The sequence below is a fragment of the Sphaerodactylus townsendi genome, linkage group LG07 (assembly GCF_021028975.2).
Source record: "Sphaerodactylus townsendi isolate TG3544 linkage group LG07, MPM_Stown_v2.3, whole genome shotgun sequence".
In the NCBI taxonomy this organism is placed as follows: domain Eukaryota; kingdom Metazoa; phylum Chordata; class Lepidosauria; order Squamata; family Sphaerodactylidae; genus Sphaerodactylus; species Sphaerodactylus townsendi.
In genome coordinates this window covers 88324308-88345287 of record NC_059431.1, presented here as the reverse complement: position 1 = coordinate 88345287, position 20980 = coordinate 88324308, and the positions used below count along the sequence as shown (strand labels likewise).

The 20980-nt window shown below is 40.7% G+C and overlaps 2 protein-coding genes across 8 annotated transcripts in view; one reads left to right on the top strand and one right to left on the bottom strand.

The window, feature by feature from the left end:
- Positions 1 to 1619: 1619 nt before the first annotated feature.
- On the top strand, positions 1620 to 12223 carry HACD4 (3-hydroxyacyl-CoA dehydratase 4). 2 transcript variants are annotated; one of them, XM_048502729.1, is made up of 8 exons: positions 1620 to 1679; positions 1755 to 1907; positions 3082 to 3189; positions 4642 to 4769; positions 6388 to 6500; positions 8055 to 8161; positions 9206 to 9337; positions 10981 to 12223. In XM_048502729.1, exons 3-8 carry the CDS (start codon positions 3090 to 3092, stop codon positions 11061 to 11063), a joined length of 663 nt encoding a protein of 220 aa, XP_048358686.1. In that variant the 5' UTR covers positions 1620 to 1679; positions 1755 to 1907; positions 3082 to 3089; the 3' UTR covers positions 11064 to 12223. The 2 variants fall into 2 exon arrangements, with proteins under 2 accessions (XP_048358686.1, XP_048358687.1); XM_048502730.1 differs by lacking the exon at positions 1755 to 1907 and having other exon boundaries at positions 1626 to 1679.
- Positions 12224 to 16441: 4218 nt separating this feature from the next.
- The window catches only part of FOCAD (focadhesin), a 144100-nt gene continuing 139561 nt past the window's right edge, over positions 16442 to 20980 (bottom strand). For 5 of the 6 annotated variants that reach the window (XM_048503710.1, XM_048503711.1, XM_048503712.1 and 2 more), the window contains 2 exons: positions 18947 to 19022; positions 16442 to 17023 (listed from right to left, as the gene is read on the bottom strand). In XM_048503710.1, the coding sequence (XP_048359667.1) occupies positions 16950 to 17023; positions 18947 to 19022 (150 nt within the window). In that variant the 3' untranslated portion in view covers positions 16442 to 16949. The remainder of the gene's footprint in view (positions 17024 to 18946; positions 19023 to 20980) is intronic. The other variant, XM_048503713.1, reaches the window with a different exon arrangement.

Below are 20980 nucleotides of genomic sequence, written 5' to 3'. Positions count from 1 at the left end.
GTCCACATGTGTAGTTCCCCTTTTGAAAGAAGAGTGATGGTCATGTGCATCTGAAGAACTATTGCCCAATTAGCTTAGCTGCTGTGGCTGTGAAACGCTGTACAATGCATCCCTTGTACAAATGGAAACCTTATGTTGCTAAGTGTCACATCTAGATAGAAGCAGGTAGAAATTCAACAGTTCTGCAGTCAACCACAACTACTTCCTTAATTGTCTGCTCCATAAACTTACTGGATGAAAGAAGCAAGACCTGCTTGCAATTTCCGTCTCATAGAGATAACTGCTGTGGGGCAACACAGAAGAAAGTCCAACCCGCTCATGCCACCTTGGAGCTAAATCACAGTTACAAAAGTGTTTGTGGGGAGCACCGGGTGCACACATTTCCATTACCAGTTTGGTACCCAAAGCAGTTTCTCGGCTTTACTTTGGCAGGAAACAGTGACGTAGGGATAGTTTTTTTATGGGGTGGGTTTGGTGACTGAGGGCTTTCCAGCTGTTCCATTCCATGCATTGTTTCAAGCAAGCCAGACATGTAATTGGGGGGGGGGGTTTGAACCCAAGAAACCCTCCCCCCCTTTACCTACGTCCCTGGCAGGAAAGCAATCCTAACGACCAACACATTTTACTGGTCTTATTTATTGAGAGTCTTTGTTTTAATTAAGCTTCTGCATTATTTGTTTTGTTTTTTAAAAAACTATATGCCACCGAGTAAAACACTAATTAGAATAACCCACTCCAACAAAATAAAATCAGTTTAGATGCCCAAAGAAATAAACTGCTTGAAAATGCTTCTTAGAACAGATGTGTCTTTGGACTGTTTCAGAAAGCCTTGATGATTTTGCCAAACATTGCTGAGGGTGGGAGGATGATCCATAACTTATGAGTGGCTGCTCATAGAGGGGGAGGTGGTCCTCTGACAAGCCATTTAGGATGCTGAAAGTCAAAACTAGGATTTTGAACTGAGCCCACAAACAAACTAGGAGCCCGTTTATGTGATGCATGACTCCCATTGCATGTTCATTTCAGTTGGCCCCAGTTAACCTGCATTTTGAAGTTTCTGGGCCTACCTAAGCTACTAAAAAGCCACCACATTACTTTTTATCGAGAGCCAAACTTGCATCCCAAAAGACCAACATGCTGCAAATTGTTGTTTTAGGGGAAGTGCAACTACATCTACAACAGGTGGAACACCTGTGTCCGTCTCAGCTTTACTCACAACACTGGATTAAATTTCACTTTGTTCAGCTCTTGCAGCTTCCACCACTGTTTCAAGCACCTTCAGTGCATTGTTGGAATTAATTGGAAAGGAGAGATACAGAGGAAGGCGTCCAAGGTGTTTACAAGCAGAGTGGGGTTCTGAATCCCAGTCTCCCCATTCTCTGTCTTAACACTATAATCACACAACCCTCTCCTCACATAAGAGTGTGTATTGGTATTAGTGTGAGGAGACTGTCCTCTGGATGAGGCCTGAGTGGCAGTTGCGCATCTGTAACACTATAAAATCTTCACAAGAAAGAGTCTGCTTTTAAACTGCAGCTTCTGTGTGAAATTGGACCCCCTTTTAGGCTGGCTGCTTCACAAGACCTCTGCATCTAAAGCTGTATCAGCTCCTGCCAGGCAATACTGCAGTACAGCTTGGAACCTAGAAACTGTTGTTGCTTCAGCGGCTGGAGGAAAAGGTAAGCATTTGCAGCTGAGTTCTTTGCTATTTAGGAAAGCCAAACTGTTTTTTTAAACTTTTTTTGCAATACCAGGCTGTTTTCTGTGACGTGGTAGAGAGGAAGGAAAAGAGGAGGGGGAACCTCCCAGCTCTCAGCCAGGCTCTTGCAGGAGTGAGGAAGAAACACAGGCATAACCTGAAGGCTCCAATCCCCTTCTGCAGATAAAGCAGGAATCTCTGAGCAAAGGTAAGGGCAGAATCTCTGAAAGGCTGGGAACAAGCTGCTCTTTGGGCCAGAATCTTTCCTGTCTCTTGTTGCTAGGTGTAGCGGGGACGTCTGCCCAGTGTCCCAGAGGGAGATTTTAAGGCACTTTCCACAGAGAAAGGAAACATCCTTGTTCTGGTTTCAGTTCATAATTGTTTTATCTCTTCTCTGAGATAAGGAAAACTTACTGACGTGGCTAATTTCAGAACAACTGGATGACATGACACAGTTTGTGGCGGTGGTCAGATTCTTCTTTGTAGACTGAGTGATGAAACCTTTGTCCAGCCCAGCTTCTCCAAGGAACAGCTGAGAGCTTCAGAGTAGTTAATTTTGTCACTAAAGCCATATGGGGCTGGAAAGGCCAATCAGTGTTCGCTTTGCCATCCCTGATTGGCTTTCCAGGTGGCTGTACAGTGTAGTGGCTGTACAGTGTAGTGGCTGACAATTGCCCGAAAGCATCTATGTCTTTCAAAAGGGTAGGCGGAGGGAACTAAATGACCTGAGCTTCTCCAAAGCATTCATTTTTTCTAGGGGAACTGGTCTCTGTAGTCTAAAGATGTAATTCCAGGGGATCTCCAGGCCCCACCTGGAGTCTGGCATCCCAAGCCTTCAGGCTCAGTTTTTTTAGTGTGCTGTTTCTGACTCTACTATCCCAAATGCAATGCAATGCAATGAGGGGCAAATGCAAAAGCAAAGATAACGCAGCTATTCTTAGCCATGTGTTTCCTTGTAACATATCGACTGAAAAAACCACAAACCTCACAGCTGTTTTGAACCGGATGAATAAAAGAGAAGGATATTTGTAAAAATAACCAAAGTGCCCCATGTCACTCATCTGCCTTCCATCATGGTGGGAAGCAGCGGCAGGATTCTTCTGCATACATGGTGCTTTGGATCAAAAGTATCAGGTGAATCAAGAGATGAACATAAGTGTGCTCTAGTATCACTAGTGCCATGTGCCCTTTAATCAGTGATATCTCCACATAAACAAAAACATTTCTTATCTGTTCTTTTAGTAGCATGCTCACTTTTCTGCCAATCATAGCAAGAGAGTTATCATCTCTCATGCACTCAGTTTGTGGGTTAAGGAATATCTGCGCAGAGTGCTCTTGTGACTATGGTTTTGGTTGTGAGTCCTTCGTTCTTGTTTCTACAGCTGTTGCAATGGACATGTACTACATTTTCAGCTATTACTTGATCCAGTTCTGTGGACATTCCTGGATGTTTACCAATATGATCATCAGGTTCTTGTCTTTTGGAGAAGGTAGGCTTATGTCAAGCAGGGATGGATCTAAGGGGGGTGAGGAGGGTTGGTGGTGCCCCAGGCAGCAGGCAGAGAGAGGGCAGTAGCAGAAGGTGGGGGGAAGGTGAATTATCCAAAAGAGATGGCTCCTTCTGCACTGCGCACACCACCTTTCTCTGATTAGGCTTCTGTTAGGAGGTTGGGGAAGCTCAATTGCCTGGCTCATTATGCATCTCATGTGCCCCATCCCCTACCCCACCCCACGCACAATTAGGCTGTTGCTGGAAAGGGCAGGAAAGGGAGATGGAGACCCAGATCTCAGAGTAGAGTCACAGTCCCCGGTAAGGCACAAACTGCAGCTGTTAGTGGGCAAAACTATGGTGAGCAAAGGAAGGGGAAGTTAAAGGTTTCCAAGATGCCAAGTTGTATGCCACAGGAGAAATAGACCTCCAAATAACCTTCCTTGGCCTCACTAATCTCCCTCGTTCAGCTGAGGCATTCTCTGCTCTTTCACTGGCAGGACCTTCCAATTCCTTTTGTTCCTGCCCCCCTTCTAGATCCACTTTTTGACAGTGGCCATGGTAGGCTTTGGGCATGCAGGTCCTCTGGCGGTGGGGTGTGTGTGAAGGCACATTTTAAAACACTCACAGGATAAGAGTTTTAGGGGCTAGTGACTATTAACAATTTAGAATGTCTGATGTGCCCCTGCCCCCCCCCCCTTTGTGATCTGCTGAGGTACAGGCACCAAAGAGGTCCCGACCCACAGGTTGAGAACCACTGTACTAGGAGAATTGGTCCCATAAATATGCAGACCCCAGACCATTAACTGAGTTAACCCATCTCTTGGTGGATCTTCCTCTTCTTTTACTATCTTCAACTTTCCTAGCATTATTTCCTTTTTCAATGAGTCTTTTCTAGTGATGGCCCAGCATGGTTGGGGGGTGGAGGGGCAGGGATAGCATTTTCCAGGCCTTCTGCAGCTTGATGTCATTTGGGGAGGCAGGGGGTGGGAGGGGCTGGGACCGTAGAGACCGTTGTATAGCTAACAATGCAGTCATATGCAGAGTTGCACCCTTCTGAGCCCACTAACTTTAACAGACTTAAAAGGGTGTAACGCTTAGGATTACACTGTAAAATATGAATAGAACATGCTCAGATTATTCTTGTGGGTTTTCTGGGCTGTGTGGCCAAGGTTTGATAGTTTTTGCTCCTAATGTTTTACCCACGTCTATGGTTGGCATCTTCAGAGTGAGATGTATTTCTCTCCATGGCACAGTGTGGAGTGACATGTTCAGAGTTTAATCTTTGCCTTCTAGCCAAATTTATAACACCACAGGAAATCCTTTAAAAAATAGCCTGCAGAAAACTGGAACAGTAGTAATTTCCTGTGGGGGAAGCATGAAAGATGAACTGCAAAGAGAAGATGACAATGCTAAAAACTTTTGTCTCCCACACATTTCTTGGTGTTTAAAGATTCTGTGGCCGATACTTTCTACTCTATTGGACTCGTCATGCGTATTTGCCAGTCATTGTCTATACTGGAGCTCTTGCATATTTTTCTTGGCATTGAAAAAGATCGGTTTTATCCAAGGCTTTTACAGGTATGTAGCATCAAAAGGTTGACATTTGGAACTTCAGTCAGATTTACTGGTTTTTAAATAACACAACAGGTTTTTTTAAAAAATGACTGAATCAAATAATTGGCTCCTTTGTGAAACAATTTTTGGAGTTGGTTCAGACATGTATGACCAGCCTTTGGGAGTTCACAGCTCAACATGTGAATGATGACTTTTTCACAAAGGGAAGTCATAGGTACTGATCAGTGAGATGGCTGAGCACTGCAAAACCAGACTTTTCCACCTTCCCTATCATCTATGAGAGGAAATTGTACCTAAACAAACATCTGTCATGATTTCTCAACATAAGTAACTTTGGGAGAGATTACCTAGACTGACTTCAGATGCCATGTGCAAGTGGCAAGAACGTAGGCACAAGCTATGTTCACATTTGCTTCTTTCCTTCTGTGGTGACATTCCTGTCTTCCCCAACACATATAAACCCCACATGTCTATGGGGCTCACAAGTCATCCTTGTTCCAACCGCTCACACTCAGAAGTTATGTTGAAAGGCATGTGGACAACAAATCAACTTCAGAGTTTAAAAGCAGCCACTCACAATGTAACACAGGCCATATTTAATAGGACTCACTGGCTTTTCTCAGTGCTTCACAATGCTAAAAGCACAGTGCTTTAAAAGTGCTTCACAGGGCTTGCCCAACCACAAGGTTGTATGAAGGCTGAGGACTAGAGTGACTATTAGCTGGAGGAAAAAAATGTCCTGTTCCTTTAATAGAACTATAATAGCATGTTGTGTACCTCCAGTTGGAAACCTTCAGCTGCCCATTTCTACACGTTAAGTCTCGATGAAAGGGGCAAGACATTTTTCTCTAGGCTGGTTAGCAGTCATACTGGGGGCACTAATAAATAGTATCACAGTGTCAGTCACTTAATTGTATTTGTTGTGGAAGGGGGTTTGGATTTTTCTTCTTCAGACATTACATATGTCCTGATACTTGAAGGAAGGGGTACCCCTTCAGTTCTGTTGCAGTTTCTGAGTTTTAAAAATGTAGTCTGTGTGGATTTCACACTGTCTCAATATACCTCAAGAGTCAGAGAGGGAGGGAAAATAATCAATATACCTCAAGAGTCAGAGAGGGAGGGCAAAGTCTGGTGATGTCACATTGAATAGTAGTAATAATGGTGGCAGTACCATACATCACTAGAAATTATATCACATGGTGTCTGCAAGAGTCTGCATTCACAGTCATGCATATTTGATGACATGGACTATTTAGCACATTTTTTTTTAAATGGCATGGAAATTAATTGTGCACTAGCAACAAAATGTAGTTAATTTACATTATGCTTTTCATCTGCAATTTACATGTGCAGCAGTTAACACAAACAAGCATGTATGCAAGTGTTAGAAGAAGCCATCAGGTGTGCTGGGCAAGCTAACAACTTGCCATCCTGAGAATGAACTCTAAAATTTAAGGTTTGAAGCCTGACATACTTACTACTGTATTGAACTGAACTGGTATCCATGTGTTCATGTATATTCTAGGTGGCTCTTACCAAAAGACCTGATCAGGTACAGGCACTCAATACCCACAATACCCTGTGTGTGCGGAAACCTACCATCACTCTTCTTTCTTTGCAGATTACAGAAAGAATCATTATCCTATTTGTTGTAATTGCCAGTCAAGAAGAAGTTCAAGGAAAATCTGTGGTGTGCCTTTTATTTTTCCTCTGGAGCTTCCTTGATGTGATCAGGTAAAAAACTTACTCACACTGATTGTATCCTCTCCTCTTATGTAAATAAAAAAGATTTGTTTCTCTCTCTGTTTTAAAAGAATATATCATAAATTGAATAATTCTACCATTCAAATGTTCTCTAAGTGGTAGGTTGTGATGGCAGTAGGGATACACTAACACAAACTGCGTGTGGAATCAGCACTTAATATAGTAACAGCTTCTTAGAGCAGATTAGGAGTTTGCACCATGGGGGGAAGGGCGTTTACTGGATGCAACTTTTTTTGAGGGGAAAGCCAAAAAAAGTCAAATATATGTACCAACAAACGGGGGGGGGGGGGTTCCAGCTTTTTTCTGGAAATAAAAAAACTTCATTAAAATAATGGCATTTTTTGCTCCTGGGTGGGGAGCTGTATTTTAAGGTAGAAGCACCAGATGAGCAGAAAAGCTGCCAGTGACTTTTCTTAGAAGCCCCCCCCCCCCAAGTTTGGTGAAGTTTAATTCAGGGGGTCTAAATTTATAGGGCCTCAAAGGGTTGTCTCCATCTTCCACTGGAAACATTTGAAAACTCAAATAAAGCTTTTCAGTTTTATCCAGATAGCTAGGTGTTTTTTTCTGGCTAAAAAGTAAAAAAGTTGAAAAAAGCCAAAACAGTTTTTCCCCCAGCTTTATTTTCAGTTCATCTTTATCTGGATGTGCAATCCTAGAGCAGACTTTGTTATGGAGATTGTAGTATAGTGGGTAGAGTATCACTCTAGGATTATGGAGACTTAGGGTTCAAATTCCTAGTCACAGGATAAATGTAGGCCTCTCTCTCTTTCTAACTTATTTTACACAAGCCATAATTACATTTCATTTTCCCTGCAACCTCCCCAGGTCCACATGAACAAACATGGATTTCATTTATTTACCTCATTCATATCCTGCCATTCCCCCCAGTGGGGAACCAAAGACGCATTGCAAGGTTCTTGCTGAGAACCTTTGCTCATTGCATTGCTCCTATAACACAAAAATTGTTTAATATCCTTTTCCTAGCCAATTACCAAGAAAACTTTCTCTTACAAAGATCAAGAACTGAGAAAGCAGAAAAGGCAAGGAATTGTGGTTACCTCTTACCTACTAACATTCACTACCTTTTTGCCTAGTGTGATCTGTGGTCTAGTATGGCTCTTTTATAAAATACTATGAATGACAACAAGAGAGTCTGGAAAGAATCTGGTGCTGAAAAATGATGCTGACTAATCTGTTTGCTTTAGGCTCTGTGGATACCAAGATATGCCCAGAGAGAGTGGTCAGCCAAAAAGAATGTGAGCAAACGGGTATCCCCAGTTTCCCGCAGTTTGCTTGTGTCAACTGAGTTAAACAAACAGGGTCCAAGCCTGACTATCTTGAGAATTTAAACAACCTTGTACTCTGGACTCTTGGGAAAAAATAAAATGAATGCTCTGGCTTGTCAGCACAAGCCAATATGCATAGCATATAGATTCTACAAAAACTTTTCATGTATGCAAACAAAGCTCAGCTTGTCTGGATTTCAAAGCAACATCTCACAGCTCCGTCTCCTTTATATTCTAGATATACTTACTGCATGTTAGCGGTGATAGGAATACATTTCCAAGGGCTGGCATGGCTCAATTATGTGCTGTGGATTCTTTTATATCCGTTATCAGTGTTGGCTGAAGGTAAAGAGTTCTACAGCTCCATTATTCAATTATTACTGTTTTAAAATGGTGTACAAGTCTTCACACTTCAACTATTTTACAACTTTGATTACAGGGCTCTCTGGTGTTTTTAAAAATTCCCAGTTCTACATGTCACCAAGGAAGTGTTACAGTCCATCCCCATGCCTGTTTACAAACAGTAGGGCTGTCAATCTCCAGGTGGGCCCTAGAGTTCTCCCAGAAATACAGCTGCTCCACAATTTCCCTAGAAAATGACGGCTTCAGAGGGTGAACTCTACGGCATCACACCCCAACGGAGCACCCTCCTCAGATCTCCAGGAATTTCCTACCCCAGAGCCAGCAACCCTATTTCAGAAGCATGGCTCATCAAATTGAGTGGGTTTTACTTCCAAGCAAATGTACACAGAATTGTGGCATTGACTTTTTGAGCCTATAATGCCTGCAGATTAAAGGCTAAACGGTGGGCAATCACAAAATGGAGTCCAAGGGCCAGATATAAAATGTTGGGAAGTTGCAAGTTGAACGCCTTCCTAAAATGAAGGCAAGCCATTTCTGAATAGGTTTTCCCTGGGCTCTTTGCGAGCAATTTTAATGATGGAAGAAAGGTGGTACTGGCTCTTTCCTTAGGGGAGTCACCTAGTCGCCTCCCTCCTTTCTGTGCCCTCAGTGGAGTTTTAGAAGGGTTCCTTCAGTGGAATATTAACAGGGTTAGGGTAGGGTTATTTATTGTAATTCATATTAGTGCCATCTTGGATTACTGGTTTCCATTTGTGGTTGGGTATAAACGGTAAAAATTGATGATTTTAAATTGTGGTTTTAGATGTTGTAAGCCACCCTAAGCCTACAAGGGGACGGTCGACCTAGAAATGGAATAAAATAAACAAACTGTTGAAGAGCTGACAGGAAACCCACTGGTGGGAAACCCCTTGGAAGCCACACTGGGAATCATTGCTACACATTGCGATGTTTCATCATGAATAGAAGTCTAAGATTCTGACAGTTTTAGAAGTGTTTCATTTACTGCTCCTTTATATTTTCCCTCAGCATTTGCCATATATGAATCACTGCCTCACTTTGAAACTTCTGGCACTTACTCCATCAAACTGCCCTTGCCATTTGCTGTGCCCATCTACTTTCCTTATATACTAAAAATGTACATGGTAACATTGTTTGGAGGTAAGTATGGAATAGAGGCGATTATAACGGAGACTAACAAACCTAGACGTCACAGCCTAGTTTCTCAACTAGGGATTATTCTGGCATAATAGTTTGTTTAAATCTTGACTGCCCTCATTCCTTCTGCCTAGTAGGGATGTGTGTTTGGGTATAACCAAGCCAAAAATATACCCCTGAAATTCCTTATTGGTATCTTGTGGGTATATTTGGCTCTCCAAAATATATCTAGGATTTTTAGAGCTACCAAAAAAATGGGTCCTGAAAAATGCTGGAAATATTTGGAATTAACTGGGAATATCAGCTGCAAGTATTTGCATACTCCGGGTTCTTTGTATTTTTCCTCCCCTCTCCTTTTAACCTGTGTTTCTGTGTCTCCCGGGGATTGAAATTAGCCTACAAGGCGGCTTTCAGTAAGGTTCTGCCACTTTCAAGTGTTTTTACTGTTTTAAGAAAGTATGTGCTTTGGTGCAGGTGGTTTGTGCCTGGAGCGGGGTTGGGGGGGGGGGGGGTAGATTCTTGCATTTTTGAAGCTTCATTTCACATTGGTGAGAGTCCTGCATTTTACATAGTTTTACATTCTTGAGTTTTACGTTGGTTGAGCTCAGCATACCAGAAGGTTCAATAATGTTCCCATGGACTCTTGGATTTTATATTTTTCACTGCTTCTTTTTCTCCATAGGAAACAATGGAGGATTGCCGGGGGCACTTTTTTCAGGGCCTATAGAATCAGACCCCTTGGTCCAATTCACTGGAAGTTTGGGGGTTAAAGAACAAACAACTGCATCTCCCTTGCAATTTTGGCCCAGAACCTTTAAATACATCCTCCAATCCCCCAGAGTGATTTCCCATAGTAAGTGGAACCAAAAAAATCAGACACCTTCCCCCAAAAACTCATATCCAAATACCCTACCAGTATTTGGAAATTGGTAATACTGATATACTTTGGCACCAGTACCTCCAGTTCTAAAAATATCATTTTTGTTTTTGATACATACCGCTTCTGTCTAGGCCCCAGTGTTCAGGGATCTGCCATGGATGACTGGAGCCAGTCACTTCTGCTAGTCTTCATTCTAATACAAACCCAAATAACTCTGGGATGTGTGTAGAAGAGGCCCGGAAGACCAGCTTTAGCCTGCTTTGAAAATGTTAAAGCAGTCTTGATGTTTGGATAAGTTTAGTGTACTATGTGGGGAAAGTATATTAAGTAGATTTCATAGAAGTAAGCTCCCAGTCCACCCACTCTCTTTGTTAAAACATGTATATTCCACCTCTCTCAGCAGACTTAAGGAGATTAACACGCGAGCAAGCAAGATGCAATAAATCAACATACAAGCAATCATATAACTTGTTTCAAATTCATGGCCCATTGGAAACGGTGGAGTGTCCCCAAAATTGTATAATTGATCTTTAAAAATACCATCTGACAGTCCTAGTACTGAAAGTTGGTAAAGATGGTTCCTTCCTGATCACTCTCATGGGCAGTCCATAAAATTGACCCAGTCATCCAGAGGACCTAGAACTGGAGAGAGAAGTAGCATACCAGTGTATAACAGGGCACTATAAGCTCAATTTGACTGGAAGAGCTCAATTGGCAAGCTCTGTGTTGTGATGCTCAGCACCTAAAACATGTGTTTTGAATTTAGGTATGTGCTTCATTGTCCGACACCTTGATACAGAATGGAGCGCTCATCTAAGATGCTACAATGACAAAGCAAAAATTAGCTAACATACTTTGTTATCAGGCAATGAGGAAAATGGCTTCAGACAACCTGCTGGTAAACACACTTGGAAAGAAACATTGCTCTGTGTTTCAGACAATAGAGACAATTAATTACAACCAACTTAAAGAAGCAAAGAATGCCACACACTCACTGGAGCAGTCACTTTGAATCATGGCTTCCTGCACGTGCACACAACAGAAATGAACTTGGAACAGAGCTTAACAGGTTTTTAGTTTTAATCGCTGTTAGAAAATGTAAATGCAAGTACCTAGATCCCAGAGGCTCTTTTTTGGCCAAGGAGTCCTTATAGCAACACCCATTCACTTCAAAGGAGTACATAATCTGCTGTCTCTATCAAATCCAATGGGGAAATGCCACGTGTATGGGATCTCAGTTCTTACATGAAGGCTCCTTCTTTGAGTGCACATTTCTCTTATACCCACTCAAGAAAGTTTTAAAAGCTGCCCTCTGAAATGTTCTCTGTGGCTAGTTCTACCATGAAGTGAACTAAAAAACTTCAGGACTGGAAGATCCTATTGGAACTTACTGGCAACTTATTGGCAACAAATAGAATTAAAAAGCTGAAGAAAAAGTGGGGTCTAGTGGTCAGAGTGAATTTAGTTCAGATCCTGACTTTGACATGGAAGTTTACTGACCTTGGACTAGCTGCATATTCTTAGCCTTGTCTAACTCACATGGTTGTTGTAAGGAAAAATAGAGAGGGGGCAGGGGGATAAATGAAGTAAATAGATAAACTAGCCCAGAAAACTAGTGTGAGATGTGCAGCAAAGACAAGGAAAAGATGAATGGAAAGCGCAAAGTTCACACATCTGCGTGAAAAAAAACACCCTCACAGACATCTAAAACTTGCCAAGTTTCTTGATAGATAAAATCTGCATCATATATATTGTTGTAGTATTTAGGTCCTACTTTACAGATGGCAACATAGATCAATAAATGGCCTAGAAATGGAGAGCAACATATCATAAAGCATCACAGAAAAGATGTGGAAAAGCTGAATTACTAGGAATGTTATTACCTTACAAGTGCAGCTACTGAGTAACAGGGCCTGCTGTAGTGGAACGGAGAAGAGGTGATTTATAGAACACATTTAAAATTACAATATGTTTGTGTGATCATAAAAATAAAAAGTTATATATACACAGACAACTTTTCATGCAAGCGCTGTGATTTTTTAAAAATTAGTCTTGCTATTATGTTTGCCAAAACCCTTGAAAAATTAGTGCAAAGAGTAAAGGAATAGTTGTTTTGAAACTTACTATTTGAAACATACTAGTAAAGCAATAGTTGTTTTGAAACATACTATTCTGTTCAGTTCATCTCTCTCTCAATTCCCCACTATCTACCTTGAGGAAAAGTGCACAGACCATGCTACTGAGTTCTTATTTCCCAGAACCAGTTGGATCCAGAGTTTAAATGTTGGATCTCCTGCATGTTGAAGAGCAGGAAATAGGTGAGTATGAAGTGTGCAGAGGTGTAGCTACAATGGGGACATCTGGGGAAAAATGTCCCGGGCACCCACCATTGGGTCACAGAAAAATTTGGGCTCATTTGTAATTTTTTGGGTATTTTTGGTGTTTTTAATTTGTCAGTCAGCAGGGGGTGAAGTTTTTAAGCTAGTGGCACCAAAATTTCAGGCTATTGTCAGGTGAAACTTCTGATGATACCTGCCAGGTTTGGTGAAGTTTGGTTCAGGGGGTTAAAAGTTATGTAAACCAAAAAGGGGTGCCTCATCCCCCATTGTTTGCAAAGGGAGCTAATGGTAGATGGGGCTACCCTTTTGAGGATCCATAACTGTGGACCTCCTGAACCAAACTTCACTAAACCTGGGTGGTATCATTGGGAGAGTCTCCTCCTCACACCACCCAGTTTGGTGAAGGTTGGTTCAGGGGGTCAGAACTTATGGACCCCAAAAGCGGTGTTCCCATCCCCCACTGTTTCCAATGGGAGCTAATAATAGATGTGGCTACCCTTTTGAGGGTCCATAACTGTGGACCCCTTGAACAAAACTTCATTAAACCTGAGTTGTTTCATAAGGAGAGTCTACTGCCCTATTATTTTTATTTAATTTATTTTTTGTTACAATTTTGGGAACAATTTCTGACTGAACAAATTACATAAAAATCATAAATTAGGGTTAGGATTAAGGAAAGGGAAGGGGCTCGGGCTTCCTTTAGTGTTAAGCTGAGTTCTAGGGCGCAGTCCGAGAAACGTGCTGTGGTCTGTTTAAGGTTTCGGTTTTTTATTACAATTTTGAGAATAATTTGTGACTGAATAAATTAAATTAAAATAATAAGTTAGGGTTAGGGTTCAGGCAAGAGCAGGGGCTCGGGTTTCCTTTAGTGTTACGTTGAGTTCTAGGGCGCAGTCCGAGATTACGGCAATGGTCAGTTTCAGGTTTTCGGTTTGTCCTTAACCCTTTCCCTTGTCTGAACCCTAAACCTAATTTATTATTTTTATTTAATTTTTTCAGTCAAAAATTGTTCCCAAAATTGTAACAAAAACCTGAAACCTAAAACTGACCATAGCCTTATTCTCGGACTGTGCCCTAGAACACAATATAACACTAAGGCAAACCTGAGTCCCAGCCCTTGCCATAACCGTAACCGTAATTTATTATTTATATTTAATTTATTCAGTCAAAAATTGTTCCCAAAATTGTAACAAAAACCCGAAACCTAAAACTGACCATAGCCTGATTCTTGTACTACGCCCCAGAACTCAACATAATAACTTACTAATAGGCAAGCCATGAGCTTCTTGCTCTTACTTAACTCAGTCTCTAATCCTCTATTATTTTTATTTAATTTATTTTTTGTTACAATTTTGGGAATATTTTGTGACTGAAAAAATTAAATAAAAATCATAAGGTAGAGTTAGGGTTAAGGAAAGGGCAGGGGCTCGGGCTTCTTTTAGTGTTACGCTGAGTTCTAGGGCGCAGTCCGAGAAAAGTGCTGTGGTCTGTTTCGGGTTTCGGGTTTCTATTACAATTTTGGGAACAATTTGTGACTGAATAAATTAAATTAAAATCATGAGTTAGAGTAAGGTTCAGGCAAGAGCAGAGGCTCAGGCTTCCCTTAGTGTTACATTGAATTCTAGGGCGCAGCCCGAGAACAAGGCAATGGTCAGTATCAGGTGTTGGGTTTTTCCTTAACCCTTGCCCATGTCTGCGACCTATCCCTAATTTATTATTTTTATTTAATATATTCAGTAAACAAATTGTTCCCAAAATTGTAACAAAACCCCAAAACCTAAAAATGACCATAGCCTTATTCTCGTACTGCGCCCTAGAACTCAATGTAACACAAAGGCAAACCTGAGCCCCTGCCCCTGCCTTAACCCTAACCCTAATCTATTATTTTTATTTAATTTATTTTTGTTACAATTTTGGAAACAATTTATTTCTGAAAAAATTAAATAAAAATCATAAGTTAGGGTTAGGGTTAAGGAAAGGGCAGGGGCTCGGGTTTCTTTTAGTGTTACGCTGAGTTCTAGAAACGCTTAGGTCAGAGAAAAGTAATTTATTCAGTCAAAAATTGTTCCCAAAATTGTAACAAAACCCCGAAACTTAAAAATGACCACAGCCTTATTTTCGTACTGTGCATCAGAACTCAACATAACACTAAGGCAAGCCTGAGCCCCTGCCCTTGCCTTAACCCTAAGCCTGACCTATTATTTTTCTTTTAATTTGTTTTTTGTTACAATTTTGGGGACAATTTATGACTGAAAAATTAAATAAAAATCATAAGTTAGGGTTAGGGTTAAGGTTAAGGTTAAGGCAAAGAGAGGGGCTCAGGCTTGCCTTAGTTTTACAAAGAGTTCTAGGGCGCAGTTGGAGAATAGGGCTATGGTCAGTATTTGGTTTCTGATTTTTGTTACAAAATAAAAAATTAGGGTTGGGGTTCAAGCAAGGGCAAATGTTAAGGCTCTGCCTTTGAACCTGCAGCTGGTCACTATTTGAATTTCCAATTACAGATAGGACCAAGATGCATGGACCATTTTACTCCAGCTTTGATGGCTTTCAGTTGGTTTCTAGGTCCAATTTAAAGTATCTTTTTCATGTGGCTGAGCTGTTTTTACTGATGCCACTTTAGGTATTCCTGCAGAGGAGAGTTCACATGATTGACTACTCCTCCATACAAAATATTCTCTCCAAAACAGAATGCCAGTTGCTGGGTTTCATAGTCTACCCTCCCCTTGACATGTTATTTTTCTAATTGTCCGCATGTAAAAATTTTACCCCATAAGTTTTATCCCAAATTGTTTTCCCCATAAGGGAGCAATCCATCACATGAGCCCCAATCAACTGCTAAAGTGATGCAGTCCAGACTTTACTGGAAACTAGGACAAAATTATACTGTAAACAGTGCAAATGTTTAAGATTGGAATGTTTATCTAAACTCTTGGCACCGGAACTGGAATGTTACAACTCAATACACTATTTTTTAGCCAATGGAAACTGTGGCATGGATCCGGTATAATTTCCAGTGACAGAAGGGATTCCTGTCAGCAGAACTGGCCTTTCTCACCTCCCTGTCCTGCTACAGCTGAAAATGATGTTCCTGTGGGATCCTAATGACCAGAGAAGGACAATCTATAGGTTAGCAATAAAAGGGGGAACTGGCAAAAAATCACCCACCCCTTGCATTTGGACCATACCCAATTCATAAGAAATGCTTATAAAAATAAACCTTGAAAAGGGACTGATTGGGAGAGAGGGGCACATGCTGATTTTATGTCTCAATAAGAATATTTTTTAAAACTAGGTTTTAAAATTTAGTATGTTTAAATATGGAAAAATATAAAACAAAGCAGTGTGCAATCTGATGCAAAAGTAGATGCAATCTACTTGATACTAAAGATTACTATTTAGAAATCTGGATCATTGTTGGTCCAAAAATCAAAACTGTAATGTCTGGAAAACCAGAACAAAGCAAATATAATTAAAGTTGATCAATTGAAGGACATCAAATGAGCTGCTGACAAAATTAGATCAGGACAAAATCTATGATCTCTCATATTTTTATCTTGCTCTTCCTCCAGAGAAAGTAGGATGGAATCTATGGTTCTATCCTCCTCCATGTTATCCTCATAATGACTTGTGGTATTTTATGTATGTATGTATGTACATACTGAATTAATTAATTATCTGTTGTTAGATGCCCTGAGCCCTGTGGTGGTAAGACTTGTGGTAGAGATTAGGCTAAAAGAGAATGACTGTACCAAGGTCACTTAGAGAGCTTCACAGCTAAGCACAGACTTGAACTCAAATGGTCCTTGCCTCACACTCCAACTGCTTTGCCCCACTGCCTTCCCGTGAAGATCTTTGATGACCAGTTAACAATCAAGCAAAAGGCATCTCTTGAAGATGTATAGAGCTTGAAACAAAGCATTTATTTGGGCTGAATTAGGGGATCCATGACTTACTTTTCTTAAATCTAGATCCAAATCAGATATTTAATGTCAACTTAATGCCGAAAAAGCTGACGGGCTCCTTAAAAAAGAAATAAGGCTCCCATAAATATGAGACAGCAACTAGGGAATCAAATTTTTTAATAAGCAACACATATGTAACAGTCAAGATTTCAAGGCAATGTTTTCTTTCAATTTTGCCATCAGATCACAGAAAGTTTTCTTCCATGATATTATAGAACCATTGTTGCATTGTCTGTGAACTCTTACTCCATCAGCATATTTCTCAACATGTAGTTCAGACCCAAGTTTTCTTCAAGGGAAATCCAGTCATTCTTTTCACCACTGCACATACATGAACATAGTCAGAGTGTTTTTAAGCATCTTCCTCAGCAAACACAAATCCCATAACACTCTGTGGACTCAGATGAATACTGGGACATCAGCAAATAGTGTAGCTACCAGCCATAGGCCCTTGTCCATACTGCTTTCTTCTGAAACTCAGGGAGGGACCTCAAGGCCAACAATGTACCTGAGAGAACACAACCCAGAAAAATTATAACATCAGTCAATGTTTCAAAACAAACATTTTTGTTTGTTTACATGGTTGTGGAGAAAATATTTGGGGCTGTTTCATGCATACTCCCCAAAATAACATGCAATTAAAAAGCAAATCATTGGCATGGATGCAGTGGAGCATTTCTGTGGATGGAAGAATTTCTATCCAGATAGCATGATGTTTTCACTTCCCAATGAGAAAGCCCCAACAGGAATTTGGGATTACAGTGGGAAAAGGGAGGTGTGAGAAACTCATGGTCCACAGACAGAAGTCCTTTCATCCACATAAATGCTTTGTGGGAACTAACTGTAAGACGGAGCTGTTCCGCTGGGCCTTTGGAGGGACCGGCCGCTGATGGTGCCCCCCCCTTGGCTCTTACATCCGAGCCTGATACCATCTGATGGGACTCGCCGACCCTCCCTTTGGGAAAGAATTTAATAATGGGTTGCTGGGCGCCACCTATATTTATAATTATTAGCATCACAGTTAGTCTTTTGCTGCTTTTATAGATTTTAATTAAATTATGATGGTTTTATGATTGTATTTATTATATGTTGTACACTGCCCAGAGCCCTTCGGGGGTAGGGCAGTATAAAAGTCTAAAATATAAATAAATAAATATAAATAACACAACATATGGAAGCACCAAGAGGACAAATACAGAAATGTATGTTGCAAAACCAGAGATCCACTCATAATCCATTGGCCAGTACTCAAGACTTAAGAACTGCTTTGGATTTCACAACTGAAGGTCCAAACAGGTGGATTTCAAGGCTTGGCTACTCTGCAGCTGAAAAAGAAGGTAACATACTTCTATCAATATGGTGGGAAAGTTTTATATCTCCAGGATGTTAAGGGATTCATAGCATACCCATCAGCCCCTGCCAGCATGGCCAATTGGCAGGGGCTGATGGGAATTGTAGTCCTTAACATCTGGAGTGCCAAAGGTTCGCCACCACTGCTCTATAAAGTTGGGTGTCTATTTGACCTACGCTGTTGGGTGTCAACTATCTGCGCACAGTAAAAAATTGCTTCCAAACATGTGAACTGCCATTTGTAAAGATCGTGTCAGCCCATTTAAATACTTATCACAGAAGTAGTGGATAAGGTCCCAATTTGTTGAAGGCTTTCACGGCCAGATTCAACTAGTTGTGGTGGGTTTTCTGGGCTGTGTGGCAGTGGTCTGGTAGTGGTCTGGTAGTGTGAAACAGACTTTTCTCTGTGATACACCTCTGAAGATGCCAACCACAGATGCAGGTGAAACGTTAGGAACAAGATCTACCAGAACACGGCCACACAGCCCAGAAAACCCACCACAACCAGTTTCTAAATGTTGTTGGTGCTCTCTAAAGACTCCTTGATTGGCTCTATGTAGCTTCTCCCATGTCCCACCTCCCTGAGCCACTGCATCTAGAATTCTCTCTGCATTCACTAACGAAAAATTAACAAAATTAAATTAAGACAGAATCTTTCAGCAACCATTTAACTAGGGAGCAAATTAATGACTTCTGAAAATATCTTAGAAGTGTGAAGATGTGAACTCCCATCCACTTGGAACACCTGGCCAGAAATACATTCCAATAAGCCATTTACTTTTAATTCTGAAGCAAGAGGGTGAAGAACTAGCTTGTGTAAAATTCCAGGCCTTAATAACTGGCATAATGCCAACTAAAACACTGATTCATAATTGAAGATGTAGATATGGCCAGAAATGTAAAATATCAACATAGGAAAAAGATTTCTTTGCTGAGGGGAATCTTCATAGCAAAATTGTATTTCTTGTATAAACCTAAGGTAATATGTGTGTGTTTTAAAGTGATGTGACATGTTCTGAAATATTTTGTTGATGTTCTTTTCATGTGAGCAAACAGAATAACAACTCAACTCCCCAATTACCTTTCATAAGATTTCTAGAAGATTGGGACAATACTTCTTTTGGGCTTTCCATTATACCAAGCAGCCAGTCAACAAACTAGGAATAAATTAAAAAAAATTAAAACATCAGAATAATGCTCCAGTTAGAATACCTTAGTCTTGTTTGGCCAGCCAGTTCAGAAAAAAAATCCTTATCAATGTTTTGTCGAAGGCTTTCATGGCTGGATTCAACTGGTTGCGGTGGGTTTTCCAGGCTGCGTGACCGTGGTCTGGTAGACCTTGTTCCTAATGTTTCGCCTGCATCTGGTCTGGTAGACGTTGTTCCTAATGTTTCCCTTCTCATTAGACACAGTGTGTAACAGACTTCTCTCTGTGATACACCTCTGAAGATGCCAGCCACAGATGCAGGTGAAACATTAGGAACAAGATCTATCAGACCATGGCCACGCAGCCCGGAAAACCCACCACAACCACTTATCAATGTTGTTTAGTTCACAAAGATGTCTGAGGCACAAACTCTGTATTACACGCAGAAAGATGTAATGATAGTCCAATGGACCATTTTGCAACAAAATCTGCTTCTGACACTGGGCATCAGGAGCAGAGAATCTGTGGCTTCCCCATAGCAACTTTTCTACTCTTAGGGTGGGTTTTAGAGGTTGGAAATGGCAAATGAGGGAAACCTTTCAGTGTCTCATTAGTCTCACCAGAATCAGCTTTTTCATTACTGTGTATTTGCATGTAATATGTAATTTGGGCCAAAATCACTTCTCAAAACATACTCAATTTGCTTAAAATACGATAGTTCCCTCCAAGAAAGTTATTAAATTATTTTTCAGTGGCGAGGGGAAACTGCCATGGTTCTCAATGCAATTACAAGACAGGGTCCTGTGTGAACAGTCAATAACCTGGCAAAGCAAGCATAACTTTGGTTTGCAAAACCTAGTTCAAAGCATGATTTCTTATCCTGGCTTAAGCCAACTTTTAACCTGGGTTTCAGAATTCAGATCTAACATTAGCTATGGTGAACAAAACATGGTTAAGCCAAGAAAATCTGTGTGGTGAAAGTGTCCTATTGAAAAAATCAGTACCAGTTCAGCAGTGTAAACTCTGCCAAGTCTTCACTGTGATATGCCATTCTGGCTTTAATTGATATATATTTGGGAAGTGATTTACTTTGACACCAATTGGTATTAAGATAATTTTTAAAGTCTCTTTTCATTAGTGGTTTTGTAACGGACTAGTACAGAAAAACCAAACAGCAAGCACAGTGGTGTTATTTAGAGCTTATACACCATCTAGATATTATTTGTATAATTGACACATCAGTAATGAAACCTCATTTTAGATTCTCCCATGTTAGGATTTGGTGCTGTGATTTTCAGTTGTAAGGAAGGACACCTCTTTGACCTCTTTGGTCTATGTAAACTTCTAAATCATGGAATGTTTCAGGGATACTGAACCTCCATCTGAGCAAATTAACTAGCCCAGTTATGCTACTGGCTGAAGTCAGTTATGGACTGATACTGAAGAAAATGGGGAAAATGTTTCCCAGTGCATGCAGACTTACTCAGCTGCAATAATGTGCCATGATAACCTGCAGTAAACTCTATCTGATGTCCACATGAATAGAAACTGTATAGCTTGAGTAAGTGATATGTAAAGCAAATAAATGGTCAGCTATCTCTATATGTTTCCTTTTTAAGCTCCACTTCTGTGATTGTCCTTTTGATTTAAATCAGCCCAGCAGCAAATTAAGTTTTCCTAACTTCAAAGGTTCAACTGGTGAGGAATCTAATACAAGGACTTTTCAGTAATGGCCTTGAAACTTTTGAATTCATTACAAAAGGAAATCTTTTTCAAGCCCCTTCTTACAGATGTTTAGTAAAAAAACAAGCTGGAGCTCACAGTGGGAGGTTTTTTTAATCACCCTGCCCATGCATTGTCTTTAGACTGTTGGGTCTTTTTGCAAACATGGGGCATTTTTCAGATTTGTAGAAAGATCTGTCATGTCCCCAGATTTAAGTATCCACTAATTTGGCAGAGTTGAAAATG